The sequence below is a fragment of the Lonchura striata genome, chromosome 8 (assembly GCF_046129695.1).
Source record: "Lonchura striata isolate bLonStr1 chromosome 8, bLonStr1.mat, whole genome shotgun sequence".
Lineage (NCBI taxonomy): Eukaryota > Metazoa > Chordata > Aves > Passeriformes > Estrildidae > Lonchura > Lonchura striata.
In genome coordinates this window covers 15,738,914-15,753,383 of record NC_134610.1, presented here as the reverse complement: position 1 = coordinate 15,753,383, position 14,470 = coordinate 15,738,914, and the positions used below count along the sequence as shown (strand labels likewise).

General features: G+C 59.1%; 1 protein-coding gene across 1 annotated transcript; it reads right to left on the bottom strand.

The window, feature by feature from the left end:
• Positions 1 to 1,462: 1,462 nt before the first annotated feature.
• On the bottom strand, positions 1,463 to 13,743 carry WNT6 (Wnt family member 6). The gene is made up of 4 exons (XM_021526322.3): positions 13,667 to 13,743; positions 5,539 to 5,759; positions 2,357 to 2,658; positions 1,463 to 2,078 (listed from the first exon to the last, which is right to left on the bottom strand). The coding sequence occupies exons 1-4, from the start codon at positions 13,741 to 13,743 to the stop codon at positions 1,617 to 1,619; spliced, it is 1,062 nt and encodes a 353-aa protein (XP_021381997.2). The 3' UTR covers positions 1,463 to 1,616.
• Between the last annotated feature and the right edge of the window lie 727 nt (positions 13,744 to 14,470).

Sequence of the window (14,470 nt, the reverse complement as noted above, 5' to 3'; positions counted from 1 at the left end):
ACAAAGCTGCTTGCATGCTCAGGTACCTTCACTGGCACCCACCCTACCCTGCTCACACCCACCCATGTGTTCCTGTGAGTGGGCGTGGGGACAGGAGCTCCTGGGAGCCCTGTGTGCCTCCCTTCTGCCAGCACCGCTGTGGCCAAGTCAGAAGGGAATTTCCAGCTGCAAAGCTGCAGCTAACAGATTTAGAGACTTCCTCCCCAGTGATTGCTGGGCCAAGTTAATGGTTCACCAGCACCCTGCTTCTCCTGCCCTTCCCTGCTGGCTGCCTGGGGTGGGGCAGGCGAGGAAAGACACACTGGTGGGCATCTCCAGCACGCCGTGCTGCTTCCCTTGCCTTGCAGTCTGCCCAGCACTGGGAGCTCTGCTTTTTCCCTGCCTGGCAGTACCCAGCATGCAGGGCACTGCCGGCCTCAGCTACCTCAGCTTAGAGCTCTCTTGAAGAGGAGCGTACAGGAAAGCCCCCAGTGTCCACCACTGCTGCAATGTGGAGGGTGGGCACAGGAGTGTGAACCTCTCTGCCCAGGCTCTCACCCTGCTGACATCCCTCTGGGGGTCCTGAGCCCAGTGGGGCATCGCCAGCTGAGCAGGCACTGCACACACACATTCCACTCTGCAGTTACCTAAACCCCTATGCTGGGTAACCCTGGAGAAACCAGTTCCTGTGGGCTCCTTGCAGCATGGGAGGGACCCCCTCAGAGATTCCTGGAGCCCCTGGAACAGAGGCTTGGCAGCTTGCCTTGCTGGGCAGCCAGGCAGGCTGCTCCTCAGCCTGTGTTTGTCCATGAGGGGCACAGGCTGATCAGGTTATAAAGACATACATGCCTGGCACCCTGCCATCCAGGTGGGGTTGCACGTGGCCCATGGCATGCCAAGTGAATGCCTTGCATGCCACCAAGCCAACAGTGCCAGTGCTGTCCTGGGCTTCTGTGTGCCAGGCTCTGCAGCGGGGACTGCAGTGACCATGGCTGGAGTGAAAAGAATACGGGGTACCTTCCAGGAAGTCAGAGCACAAGAGCACAGTGCTAGGGCAGCTAGATGTACCTCTGGCATGAGGCATGAGTGGAGGCACCACGGACTGCACAAACTGGCACCCCCAGCATTGACAGCTGTGGCTGATGGAAGGAGAGCACTCACACACTGGAAGCAGCAGAGCAGGGCAGGAGAGTACTCACCCTCATCCACACACATCTCCAGGCTTGACAACCACAGAGAAAAACAGAGAGCAGATAAAAAATGAGCTGGACTTCACCCACAGGTCCCAGCAGGGCTAGGGGCTGCCAGAAGTGTGACTGATGGGGACTCACAGCTGGGGCAAGGCAGCTCTGTGGCTAATCCCATTCCAGTACGGTGGTCAGCGCTTCTCAGCCCTCCCCAGGAAGTGCTGTGGCATACAGCTTTAAATAGCTTTATTAGTGGAAGCTCTGTGCCACGGGAACCTTGGGGATGCCAGGCAGCCCCACGCTACCCTCTGGGGAAGCCAGGACTCCCCAGAGCGCAGAGCTGAGCTCACCCACGCTGACCCTGCCACTGGCTCCACCTGTCTCTGTCCCAGGGGAGCCTTGTGAGCCTGGAGGTGGCCTCCCAAATTGTCCTCGCCTGACCCCGGGCTGTCAGATGCAGAGGCTGAGCTCCTGACGGACGGAGCACTTGCGGCACTGCACCACGCAGCACCAGTGGAAGCGGCAAAGGCAGTTCTCCTCCAGCACCACCGTTTCGTCCCGGTGCCCTCTCCCGCAGCACAGCAGGTCGCAGCCACTCGTGTCCATGGCTGTGCTGTTGCAGACACGGCCCCTGGTACCCAGCGAGCCTGTCTTACGATTAGCCGAGCAGAAATCAGGTGAGTCGGCCGAGTAGATGAGGTCCTGTTTATCGGGAGGCTTGATGTTGTCACCCACAGGGATGAGCGTTTTCCCGTCGTTGCCTCCCATCACCTTGAAAGCCCCATTGAAGCGCTCGAGCAGGCGGTCCCCCACCTCTCGGAAATGGGGCATCTTCCTCCAGCAGGTCCGCAGGGTGCAGGAGCCCGACAGCCCGTGGCATTTGCACTCTGTCCTCATGTAGCTGCGCACCGCCTGAGGAAGAGACAGCGACGCTCAGCCCTCGGGTCCCTCTCTCGCTGCCCAGCGCCCCCAGGCAGAACCCTGCCCCTCTTGGTGCTGCCCTGGCCCGGGGGAGGGGCCGGGGGCGGACAGTGGCCCGGAGGTTTCCGGTTATCCTGCAAAGGATGCCCAAAAGATATTGGGTGATATTTTAGCCAAAGCTGGTGCAGGTACCTGGCTTGGGGACACTGAAGGTGGAGGGCTGGGCAGGGCACAAGGGGTGCAGGGGACAGGGAGCGCAGTGGCCTTACCAAGCGCCCGGCTTCGTTATTGTGCAGGTCGATAAGAGCTCGGATGTCATTTTTGCCTTTCTTGTTCTTGGCATCCATGAACTGCTGGGATTTCTCGTAGCCAAACTGCACATCATCCCCACAGCCCCCCCACTCCCAGGCGGTGCCCTCTGTGCCTGGCCCCGCTGTGGGCGAGGGGGGGGCCCGGCTCCGTGTCAGCTCGCAGCCACACTGCAGCAGCTCGCCCATGCTGCAGGCCTGCGTGATGGCGTGGCTCACTCCAGCCGCCGTGATGGCGTACACGAAGGCTGTTTCACGGATATCTGCAGGAGAACGGATAGAGCCAGGGTGTGGGGTCAGCTCCAGCAAGCAAGGCACCACCCCCTGGCTGACATACCAGGGGCTCGGACTCCCCGTTCCCTATCCTCATATGTGTCGGGTGCTGTTCCCTGGCTGATGCACCCACCCTGGAATGGGCTGCCTGGAGCAGGAGTTGCCTCTTGCAAGCAGATTTGAAAACTCTGGGGGATGGTCAGGACCTCCTGCACTCAGCTGTGGAGAGGCAACCAATCTCCCATCTCTTCTTGCAAGTCTGGGTGCTGCCCCATAGGAAAGTGGGAAGCTCAGAGAGCAGAGGGTGGTCCCACACGACCAGGTGGTACCCACAGCTTCCTCACACTACCCTGCAATATCCCTCCACACAGTAAAAATCCCAACCCCAGCTCCAAACTGGCACCTGGAAACAAACAGTGAGAAGGATACCAAGGGTGCCACTCACCCTCTGCATGGTGGCAGTGATGAAGCTGTGCTGTCTGCTCTCCCCCCACTACCCTCTTTGCCATGGGGAGCTGCCCACCCCCCTCTCTCCACCGGCACAGCCTCCACCCTGCAGGATTATTTATTATTAGTATTTGCTCCTGTCTCTCTCTGCTCCGGGACACGAATTCCAAGCATCTTTCCCCTGCCCGGACCTGCCGCTCGCAGCCGCAGCCAGCGGGGGATTCTGGCAGCAGGGGTGCGGCGCCCTGCTCGGGGGGCTCCTGCGCTCCCCCCGCTCCATGCCAGCCCAGCTCCTGCCCACCCAAATGCCAGGGCAGGGCTGGCTCAGGCTGGTGGCCTGCAGGGGATTCCTGGGGAGGGAGGGGAAGGTGGGGTTTGGGGGTGTCCCATCCCTCCATCTTCAGTATTCTGATTTGGGGAGGCTGCAGGAAGAGGGATACCAGGACATCGGTTCCATGAGCAGCTCCTCCAAAAGCCCACGCAGCACCTGCCTCCCTCTGGTTTTAGCAGGAACTGGGCACACCAGTGCCTTTCTGGCAGTGCCACCAAGGGGGTAGCACCCCCTCCCCAGGCCCTCCTGCCCCTGCAAGCCACCCGACCACCCGCCTGCTCCTACCTGGGGCTGGCAGAACCCTCAGCAGGCAGCCCAAAGCTGGCAGAGGTCCCCATGCCACCCTGCCAGCTGGGCCCTGGGGGATGTTGCTCCTCTGACAGTTCCTCCAGACACGTGGCTGCCCCCAAGCCAGCCTATCCTGGCATGCCACACCTGGCACAGGTGGCAGGGAGGGAAGAGGGGACAGCCATGACTGTGCCAGGAAGGCTAGGCCAGGAATGAGAGGTTTGCAGCATCTTTGGATAGAAAAGGATATTGGATGGAAGGTGTTCATCTAATGGAGCTGGGAACTCCAAAAATGCTGAGATATTTTGTGCAGCCCCTGCAGGCTTACAGGGAGGCTGCTGCCTGCTGACACCTCTGAGGACTTCTGACACCCACCTTGTTACCCTGGGGAACTCCTAGCTGGGGTGCCCCATGTCCTCAGAGTGCCAGGGACTCAAACTCACCACTGTCCCTACGATATTGTTTATCTCTACCACCCCAGAAGTGAGGCTGGACCAATGTGGTGGCTCCTTCAGCATCCCTATGCTTGATGTGTCTGTGCCTCCTCCAACGTAAGCTGTTCCTGGGTACCCAGCAGCTCATCTGCCAGCACCTTTCACTCACCACCTGGTCTGGCCCTGCATTCTGGCACCACCCCACTACCAGAGCAGATCCCTGCCTGGCACAGATCCCACCTGCTTCACTGCCAGTTTATGTTGAAAATGGGTGACTCCAGAGGCAGGAAAGTCCCCCATGTGCTCTGAATCACCGCCTCTTAACTGAATTCACCCCCCTGTGTTGGGGGAAACCCACATCTGCAAATCTGAGCCTATCCCCCTCCCATGGGCCAGTGTTTCCCTCAAGGCTTCAGCTCTGTCCCCCACTAATATCTGCAGTCTATTGGGTGCCCAGGGCACCCCTCCCTCTCCAATCCCCCCAGGGATGACACCTTGACGCCCCTAGCATGTCCCATGGACTTATCCTCTTTGCCTTGTGCTGGCCATGTACCAGCAGATGTGGTGGCTGAGGAGTCTGGGGCTTGCTCCAGCTTCTTCATCTGCCACAGCACAGGGACCAACATGGGGAGAGGGGCAGGACTGAACTCACCTCCCACTAAGTGATCCTACCAGCCCAAGGTGTTTCAAACAACCCCTCTTGCTTGGAGTACCATCCACTCCCAGCTGCTCTCCCTGAGGAATGCAGCAGGGCTTTTCCATCCCTTAAACACTCATGGGTGCCCCCTTGCTCTGCTCCTGCTCTGATTTTGATGCAGCTGGACCTGGCTTGGAACGCTGTATCCACTGTCTGAGACCTGCACATACCTTCCTGCCCCCCATCCCTGTTCCTCAGTGACATCAGGGTGTCCATCCAGGGACAGGGACAGGGACAGGGACAGGAGACAAACACTCCTCTCCTCCGCTCCCTGCAAAGCCAGAAGGAGGGATGTGAAGGGCACCCACGGGGTAAGGGGCAGCTCCCGACGGCTCCCAGCACTGCCTCCCAGCCGGGCCCCTTCCCACAGCACACCCTGGGGTCCCGGGGGAGCAGTAAATCACTGCCAGACGAGGGTGCATTCTTGGGCTTCATGAAGCCCCGCACTGTCTGGGAGCATTGGTAATTGCTTCATTACAACACAGGGAGACATGTCCCGGCAGTAAAACCTCAGCGTGACTGCACCGGGGAGCACTGAGCAACCCCCTACACGCACACGCACACACACACATAGCTTTGCACGCCAAGACTCTGCTCCAGGAGTCCTGGGGAGGTGCTTCACCAGGCTGGGGTCTTTTTGGGAAATGGGAAGCTGAGGAAGCACTGGCCTTACCCTGCTGCAGGATCTTGCCGAAGTACTTGCTGTGGCTGGTGCAGTTCCAGCGGCGGAAGCGGAATTGGTACTGGCACTCCCGGACGCCCAGCTTGGTGCCCTTGGCCACCTCTTGCACGATCTCTGGCTCCAGCTGGCACAGCTCTGCCTGCTTCCCCGCCAGCCGCTTTGTCTTGCGGCAGATGCTGTTGGGGTCCATGACCAGGGGGCTCCCCACTGCCCTGCAGGAGGGGACAGCGAGCAGAGCAAAACCAGCACCCAAGCCCAGGAGAGACCAGAGTGTGGATAGGACACGACCAGACCCACCCCCAGGGATGGAGCAAGGCTACGGGGCAGTGCCAGCTCCGTGCTGAGCCCGGGTGACAAGGGGACAGAGAGACATATGCAGTGGGGGCAGGACAATAGGCATGGGTGGCTCACCCAGGCAATATCTTGCCCTGTCCATCCACTGGGGAATGGGGGAGATCTCCTGCCATGGGACAGGCTATAGGATGATGCTGGCATGATGATCCTTGGGGACATCTATGGGGATGATTGTGGTGTCCCCATGGGAGGTGGCAGAAATACTGTGCTAGGCAGCATCTGCTCTTTGGGGCTGGCACTGACCTAATCCAGCCTGGCATTGCCATGTGACCGAGGCCCGATGCAGCTGCGTCTCCCAGAGCTGTGGACACAACAAGGAGCCCAGCCAGCATTCTTGGTGTGTCTCCCCCTCTCCACGGGTTCTCGCTGCTTTACCCCGTGGGAGACTAGATGAGTGACCTTGTCTCTGATAAAGCCCCTCGGCTGCTGGCCAGGATCCTGCACTCACCTCCCCAAATCCAGGCACTGACTCCAGGGAACGGAGCTGCAGGCGGGTGCGGGAGTGCAAGGGAGGGATGCAGGTGGCATTGCCAGCTTTGCCAATGCCAGTGAGGGAGGGCAAGTCTTGGCTGGGCCCACGTCAGAGGCAGCTCCTCCTTGCCAGCACAGCTGGAGTGAGGTGCCTGACTCCCTGGCCCTGAGGGCAAAGTCTGAACACAACGCTGTGCTCCCCGGTGTGCCATGGGCTACAGAAACTCCTGTACTTTCCCCACAGATTTTGCCCGGAGTGCCCTCCATGGCCCAGCTCGCGCAGCGTGCCGGCACCCTGCCTCGTGCTGGCACGGGCAGTGCTCAGCTCTGCCACGGGCAGCTCCACAGCCATGGGCCACACGGGTTTAGCACACCCTAAACTCAGCCCACCCTTGCCTCCAGCGCTGCTCCTGTGCGCTCAGAGATCATCCTGCTCAACAGCATGATTTTCATGGCCATGGATGCCCACAGAACCTCAGGGCTGGACCCAGCATACCCCAGAATCAGGACATGCCTGATGATTGGGAGGTTACATTCCCTGGGATTCCCTGGGGAGCAGTGCTTGGGCGGCCCGTGCTGCCTTCAGCCCCACTCACTGGAGAGCATTAGCTGCACGGCTTCCAAACCCAGAGCTTTATAGTCTGGCCAAGCCCCAGGGGCTCGAAAATCACAAGCTGAATCTCAGTGTTTAACTGTGCTCTGGGTTTCCTTTTCACTCTTGTGCAGCTGGGGGGTTGTGTTTGGGACACCAGGCTGCAGTACTCTGCTTGCAATCCTGTCCCCAGTGCAAACCCCCTCCAAGCCCCTTGTTTGAAGCTCAAAGCCCTGCCAAGATCCCCCTGATTCATGTCAGCTCCCCAGCTGCCTGGATCTCCTGCCTACCAGTCCCCAGCTGGATTTGGAGAGGATGTGCCCACTCGCATAGCCCAGAAAAGGAGCCCTTGTGCTTTGGCTGGAGGTTTAAAGGTTAAACAGCTCAACAGAGAAACATAGCCTGGAAAGGGAACTTCCAGCCAGGAAACTGAGGCAAGCCCATACTCCTGCTGGAGAAAACCCATCTCCCTTTGCTCCCAGCAGTTCAGCTTCCCTTTTCTGCATTATTCACATGGACCTCTACAAAGGGATGGGGCAGCTAGGGAAGCAGAGCTTGCCTGCCACAGGTCCTCCATAGATGGGGAAACTGAGGCCCAGGTGGAAAGTGACCAGAAAATCTGTCCAGACCCATCCCATGATGACCACACAGGGATCCACGCCTCCATGGTGGTCTCCAAGTTCTCTGTCCTTTGTGACCATGGGCTCCCCACATCTACAGCAGGATGGTGGAGGTTTGGCTGCCTCCACCAGGGGAGTGGGGAAGAGGGGGAGCCGAGATGGGACTTTCATTAAGAGACGACTCTTTGTACTCATATGAAAACGATGCGCCAGCCCCCCGGGGCCGTCAGATCAAATACTGAACTGCGGCTCACCCCAGCCCGCTGGATCAGGCCAGGAAGAAGAGCTCAGCCCCGCGGGTCTGGGGGTGATGGGCGGCTCACCGGCACCGCGGGGGTCCCCACCCATGGTCCAGGCGGCAGCAAGGCTGGCGGAGAGCGCGGGAGCTTTCTGTCCATGCTGACGAGGCGTGGGGTGGGCTGCCTAAGTCCAAAGCGATATTAATTTCCGCTGGGCTCCACTTTCTGGCACAGGGAGGCTGCCGGGAGCCCAAGAGCTGTTTTGCTTTGGAGGGTTTAGAGGGGGGGGAGAATGGGGGGGAGACAAGGGCAAGAAAAATGCTGCCAAACTGCTACCACTTTGGCAAGGGCTCCGGCGCAGGGCCCAGATCTGCCTGAGCTTGTCCCGCTCCAAGGCCTCCCGCATCTACAATTAAGGTGCCCCACCTCTGCTGCCGGGCACTCCTCCCCCTGCCCTGGTGAAGGAACAGGGTCGCCAGCCCGGCTCCCCGCAACTCGCCTGGGGCACCCCGGCCCCCTGCCGCCTCCTGCCTGGGAGCCCCCAGCCAGGCTCAGCAGCACAGCAGCATCCCTGCCACCTGCCCCTGGTGCCCTTTGCTGGCTGCTAGAACTGCTGCTGGAGGGCTCTGCCTTGCCCCAAAAGCCAATGGGATGATGAGCTGCATTATCCAACCTCTCAGCATCCCTGTGTAAGGGAAACAACCCCCATTGCTGAAAGAGGAGACTGAGACAGAAAAGGGGCTGCAAACCACTGCCCACCTGCTGCTGTCATCCCTTAGGCTGCCAGAGCCACAGGCTGAGCCCAGTCCCAGTGACGCACATCAAACAGGAGTCACCAGGGCTTCTGATGCAACCCCTGTGCTCTGGATGCTGTGCCTGCTGCAACAGAGACAGGGCTTCCTGAGAGCCATAATCACCATTTTTTCCCAGCTCAGCTCATGGTCATGGAGCTTCCAGTATGTCCCGGTCTCATTCTCAGCCAAAATGGACCAAGGAGCCTGGAGCAAGTCATAATCTTCTCCTTGGTCATGGGGATGATGTGGAGCAGGACATCTGGGCCCTGCCAGCAGGCCATTGTGGACTGGGGTCCTGGTTTGCAGGAAGCCAAGGGAGTGAGGCTGAGTGAGTGAGAAGGAGGATAGTCAGCTTTCGAAAGTCACACCTGCAGGAGAGCAGTGGTTGGGGCATGCCAGATCCATGTGGGATCTGACAGGCCTGCACCCATTGAGTCCTGCTGCTTGGACACTCCTGTGGGGCAAGGGGACTCAGCTCTAGGGTAGTAAGGTTGTGTTTTGCCTTGCATACAGGTCTCTATCCCAGCCTCTGGAAGCCTCCAGCAGGGTGATGCACAGTACTAGGGTACCCAGGTCATTACTCTGAGCCCACAGGTAATTCTGCATCCACCTGAAGAGGTAAGAACTGCAGGATGACATCCCTGGAGAACAGACATCCATCCCTGGGGACATTGGCCACTTCACGCCCCACACAATGATGTCACACTGCATGACAGCCTACAAGTCAAACCCAAAGGGAGCCCGTCTCTTTCCAAGCTGTGCAAACAGTGCAAGGGGGACCCACAGAAGAATTTGCACCCATCCAGCTTTCCTACAGCCCATGCAGGCATGTGGCAGGCACTCAGCCCCTCACCCCGGGCCATGCGTGGGTGCTGCCACTAGCGGGGCAGCTGGGTGTGGAAACAGAGCAGGAGGCCCAGGAAGGTGTGGTGAGTAAGCAGCAAGTCACTGCCTGGGGGGCACGGCCAGGGCTTGGCTGCCGAGCAGTGCCCGGGGCACTGAGGGAACAGGAAATGCCACAGGTTGGGAAGAGAAGGGGGACCCCCATTTCCTGCCTTCCTTCTTACATCTCCTTGGCAAGGATGGCATGCAAACAGCTGGGAAGCTGCCTAAAGGATAGAGGCTTTGGCATGGCATTGCATCAACCCATGGACCTGCTAGCTGCAGGGTCATGCTGGGGCCAGGCTGTGGTGAACAGGAGCTGCCCAAACTTGTGCTGCAGGTACTGGGGGGATGGAGGGAGCATTCACCTGTAGAGGTGGTGGTCCTGAAGCTATCTCCAAACTCTGGAAGGGCTGAGATAAAAAGAAATAAGTCCACTCATTTGTGGTCACTGAGTCCTTCTTCTGGGTGCTGAAAGAGCCTGGAGCTGGGGTAGCACAAGGTTTGGCTAGTTCATGCCCAAATGTGAGTGCCACTTGTTGTGGGAGGACCCTGCAAACTGAGGAGATGTCAGGGTGTGCCCAGTACCCTCCTGCACGAGGGGGGTTTGAAGTGCTCAAGGTTCTGATGCAAATGCCAGACAAAACCTCCAGTTGGAAGCATGTGCACGGCATGGCCAGGGAGCCTGGGTGCCACCATGGGAAAGTGGATGTGACCAGGAGCAGGGACAAGGGATGGCACTGGGGAAAGTTCAGCTGTGGGAGAAAACAAGTAGCCCAATGCTGGAGCCAGTAGTCATCTCAAAGGGTGCAGGAGTTCTGCCCAAATGGTGCTCCTCCAGGGGAGAAGGCATGCTGGGGAAGGCTGGGCAGCCCGGTCTGTTGGGTGCTGTGGGCTAGCAGCTGTGGGTCAGCAAAGCCAGGGGCTGACTCACAGGGCTCACCCCAAGGCACGCAGGCAGGGCCCTCCAGCCCAGCAGCCTGCCCTCACAGGCTCTGGCCTTGCAGGGACGGTGCTGGTCAGGGCAGCAAAAGAGGAAACCACTGTTGGGGGCGGGGGGTCATACAAGGTGTGTGGCTTGAGGGACATGGGACTGGGACCCCGTCAAACAAGGGTACAGCCACAGGGGCTGGTGGGAGAGGTTCTTTCTGAGCACCTCTGAAGAAAAGCTGGAGGTGCACTGCCCTTGTGGATGGATGGGAAGGGCATAGAGGGCAGGTGTCCATCCCCCTGGGCCTCCTCAGACCACAGCTGGAGCAGAGCACATTTCAGCTGGGATGATTTTTTCTTTTGCTTTCTCTGCCATCTCCCAGCTGCTCTCAGCCATGCCCGTGGGGAGCCAAGAGGCACCAGGGAAGCTGGTTTTGCTTGCCCCCATCCCCAGAGTGCCTCTGCACTCCTGCAGGCACAGCCCGACTGCAAACCGGCTTGGCTGAAATCCTGCCCTGAACCCGCCTGGGGCTCCTCAGACACTGAGTGTGCCTGCTCTGTATCTCTGCAGCCTCTGGGCCAGCCCAGGAGCCCCAGGCAGTCCCTACCTGTCCTGCTCAGGGAGAAATCACTGTTGCACAAGGATCTGAGCAAGAAATCTGTAAAGAATAGGGGAGGAGGAAGAAAGAGGCTTTACAGAGCCGATGGGAGCAAGGGAAGCCTATTCCCTGCAGCTTGGCACTAACCAAAGAGCCAGCAGTACGTGAGTGACATATCTTCCATTGGTACTGACCACAGCCTGCTCCCTTTTGCCATGGAAAGGGCTGTGTCTTCAGTGACTCTCTGAGGACATCCTAACACAATGAGGATGCTCTTTCTCAGGGTGCATTGTCACCAGCAGGATGTCAGTGCTTGTACATCATACCTAAATCTTTTTCCATAGATGCAGCCGTGTGCCAGGATCCCAATGGGCACATTTACCACCTGTGAGTGGCCAGGCCTGGCTGTTTGCCTGGGCTGGGACTGTGCCTCTTGAGATCCAGCCCAGCTACAGCTCACCACACCTCTCTCAGAAACTGGATCATCAGTGTGGGAAAAAGCTGGCTTAAATGGGCACACAGATAATGCACTCAGGGGTGGGATGGGGGTGTTGTAAAGACATTTCTTTCTCAGCCAGAAGAAAATGCCCCTTTGGCTAAGCACCCACAGTGCCCAGTGATGCACATACAAAGGTGTGCCACCAAAGTCCTCTTCATCAGTGACAGTGACAGCAAGGAACAGTTCTATCAATGCCACCAGTCCTGGGGCTTCCAGGAACTCTGGCACAACACAGCTGCTCCCCTGAAGCCCTCCCCACCAACAGCAAAACCCACAGACACCAGTGCTACCCAGACCTGGGAGAGGGACCAGTACCAGGAGTAGGCACATGGGAAAATGCCTGTCATGAGTGGCCAGACTCCTCTGCCCCACACAGGAAGAGCTCCCTGAGATGATCTCAGCCAGGGGCCAAAACACCAAACTCTGAGAGAAGCAGTTCATTAATTACCCAGCTGCTCCTATGCCCTCTCCTGGGAAGCCTGGCACATCCGTTTGGTGGTGCTGGTGGCCTCATTTACCCACCAACTCTTCCCAGCTCTCTGGCTCCAGAGTGAAGAAGAGTGTGAGCTGGTGATTCACCTGAAGCCACTCCACTGCCCGGTGCATTCACCGTGCATCAGGCAGCTGAGTTATTATTCTTAAAATAAAGGTCCCTTTTCTTCTTCTTTTTTTTAAAGAAGAAAAAATAAGTTTGACCCCTTGCCCTCCCCTGCCAAATCCTGCTAATCTCCTGAAGTCACTGCTGCCTGTGCACACATGGCACCAGCAGGACCCAGACTCCACGGTGAGATGCAGTTCTGAGCACCTGGGGCAAGGGGCACCGGTACCCCAGCACCCTGCCCTGGCTGGTGCTGTCTGCCTGCCCCTGAAATGAAGGCAAAATGAGCTTCTGCTTCAACCTTTGCCTGCTCCTGTCATGGGCAGATGTCCTCAAAGCTGGAGCACAGGGCATGAGCTTGGAGATATTGATGAGGATGGGGCAGAGAAAGCATGGACAGCTGTGTGTGTGTTTGAGAATTAGCCAGGGGAAAACAGCAGGTCTCAGGCAGCAGGAGGGCATATGCCCTGCAATGGCACAGCTACCCTGAGGTGGGTGGTACGGAGCATGGAGACCCTCCATAAGCACCCTGCTTTGGCCAGGGCTTGCCCTACCTCAGTCTCCCCTTTTCTAGCAAAAAAACCCAAGGCAAGTTCCTCTCAGCCCCATGCTAAACCCTTGCCTGGCAATAAACAAAGCACTTGGGCTCCAGGGACAAACTCTCAGCTGATGTACAACTGACTGTAACAGCACAACTTATACTCACAAAGACCCCCAGTGCAGCCCTGGAGCCAGGGCTAGCAAAGGGAATGGAGATGTGGAATAAATCACTGGTGGGCAGGCAGGGGACTGTGAGGGGAAAGGCTTATGGAGAGCTTTATTTTAGGGGTCAAAAGAGTGTGACAATGTGGAGACGAATAGCCTCAGATAATGAATGATAGCCCGGACGGCACGCCGGGGAGCTGGAATCTAAGCACTTAAAACCGGATAAAGACAGGCTGGGTGAAATTCTTAATAGATTTAAATAGTTCATGTTTCGACAGATACCTGGGCTTTCCAAGGCTGGGTCCCAGTTCTGTGCCTGTAATGAATCCCCCACCCCCTCTGGTATCCTGCAAGGCAACGTCTCTGCCTTTGATGAGGGCACCATTACAAATAGGGGTTTTGTCCCTGCTGTGTCCAGGCCACCATACAGGGGGGACACTGTAGGGACCCTAAGGCTTTTAATTAAATTTGACTTATTGAAGGGGTCTGGAAGCCACTAAGCCCTCTTGCCCACCCCTCAGGCATACAAGTCTCCCAGGCAGTGGGCCGGGGGTGCAGGGAGGCAAAGTGCAACTCTCGCCACAGGACCTGTGCACCCTATACTCCTGGAGATCCCCCAGCTTACTGCCTCCAGCACAGTTGTGTCCCCAAACCCTATATATGGGTGCCCGGTCTGGATCAGAACAGCCAGTGAGCAACATTTCCAACCCAAGTGGTGCCTGGGTGTAGGGGAATCTTTTGTCCCCAAGCCGGGGTGGGGGGAACCACCCCCGGAGATCGAGATGCCCTGCGTGCCCTCCTGCTTTTCCACCCCCCCGCCGGGATGTCCTACTCACCACCAGAGCCCGATGATGTTAGCGGGGCAGAGGAGGATGAAGAAGAGCCCCAGCTGGGTCCGGGAGGAGGGCAGCATCCTGCCAGGACTGAGGAAAGAGTCGAACTCGCCCCACGCCGGGAGCCGGGCACCGCCGAGGTCCGGCCGGGGCCCCGGCGGTGGGTGCCCGCTGTCTGCCTCCGCCGGGCCGGGCCGGGCAGGCAGCGCGGCCGGCGGGGCCGTGCGGGCCGGGCTGGGCTGGGCTGGGCTGGGCAGGCACCTCCGGGCGGCTGGAGCGCGGCGCGGAGGCTGCTCCGGAGAAGGAGGAGGGACGGGGCTGCGAAAGCATCTGCTCCGACAGGGAAACCGGAGCCCGGGGGACGGACAGGGCGGGCCGGGCGGGGGGACTCCCGGGTGCCAGGCTCCGTTCCCAGCGCAGAGGCACGGACGCGATGTGGGCACAGGCACCCACCGGTAGAGGACCGTGGCCGCAGCCGGTCTGGCCCCGCGTCCCGCCGCCGCGTTTGAGTGTTCAGCCCTTTTTGCGGATCTGGCTGGCACAGCCCTGCCCCCGAAGCCCCGGGACCTGCTGCGGACCTGCTTGGCACGGACCTGCCTGCCAGAGCCCTGCTTGGCACAGCCCTGCCCGGCTGCACTCGGGGTCCTGCCGCAGCCCTGTCAAGCCCTACCTGGCCTCGAGGTGTCCCCGACACCTTCCTGTCACACTCTTGCCCGACCCTGACACCCAAACCTGGCGTTCCTGTGTTGCCCCCAGCACAGCCCTGCCTGGCCCCTGTCCCTGACTGGGCTCGCCTGGCACAACCCT

Bases quoted from the DNA above. Each gene is read 5' to 3' on its own strand.
- WNT6 (XM_021526322.3), bottom strand. From the start codon at position 13,743: ATGCTGCCCTCCTCCCGGACCCAGCTGGGGCTCTTCTTCATCCTCCTC. The intron at 5,760-13,666 runs GTGAGTAGGACA...CCCCTCCTGCAG, and splicing joins AACATCATCGGGCTCTGGTG to GGCAGTGGGGAGCCCCCTGG. The intron at 2,079-2,356 runs GTAAGGCCACTG...TCTCTTCCTCAG, and splicing joins ATAACGAAGCCGGGCGCTTG to GCGGTGCGCAGCTACATGAG.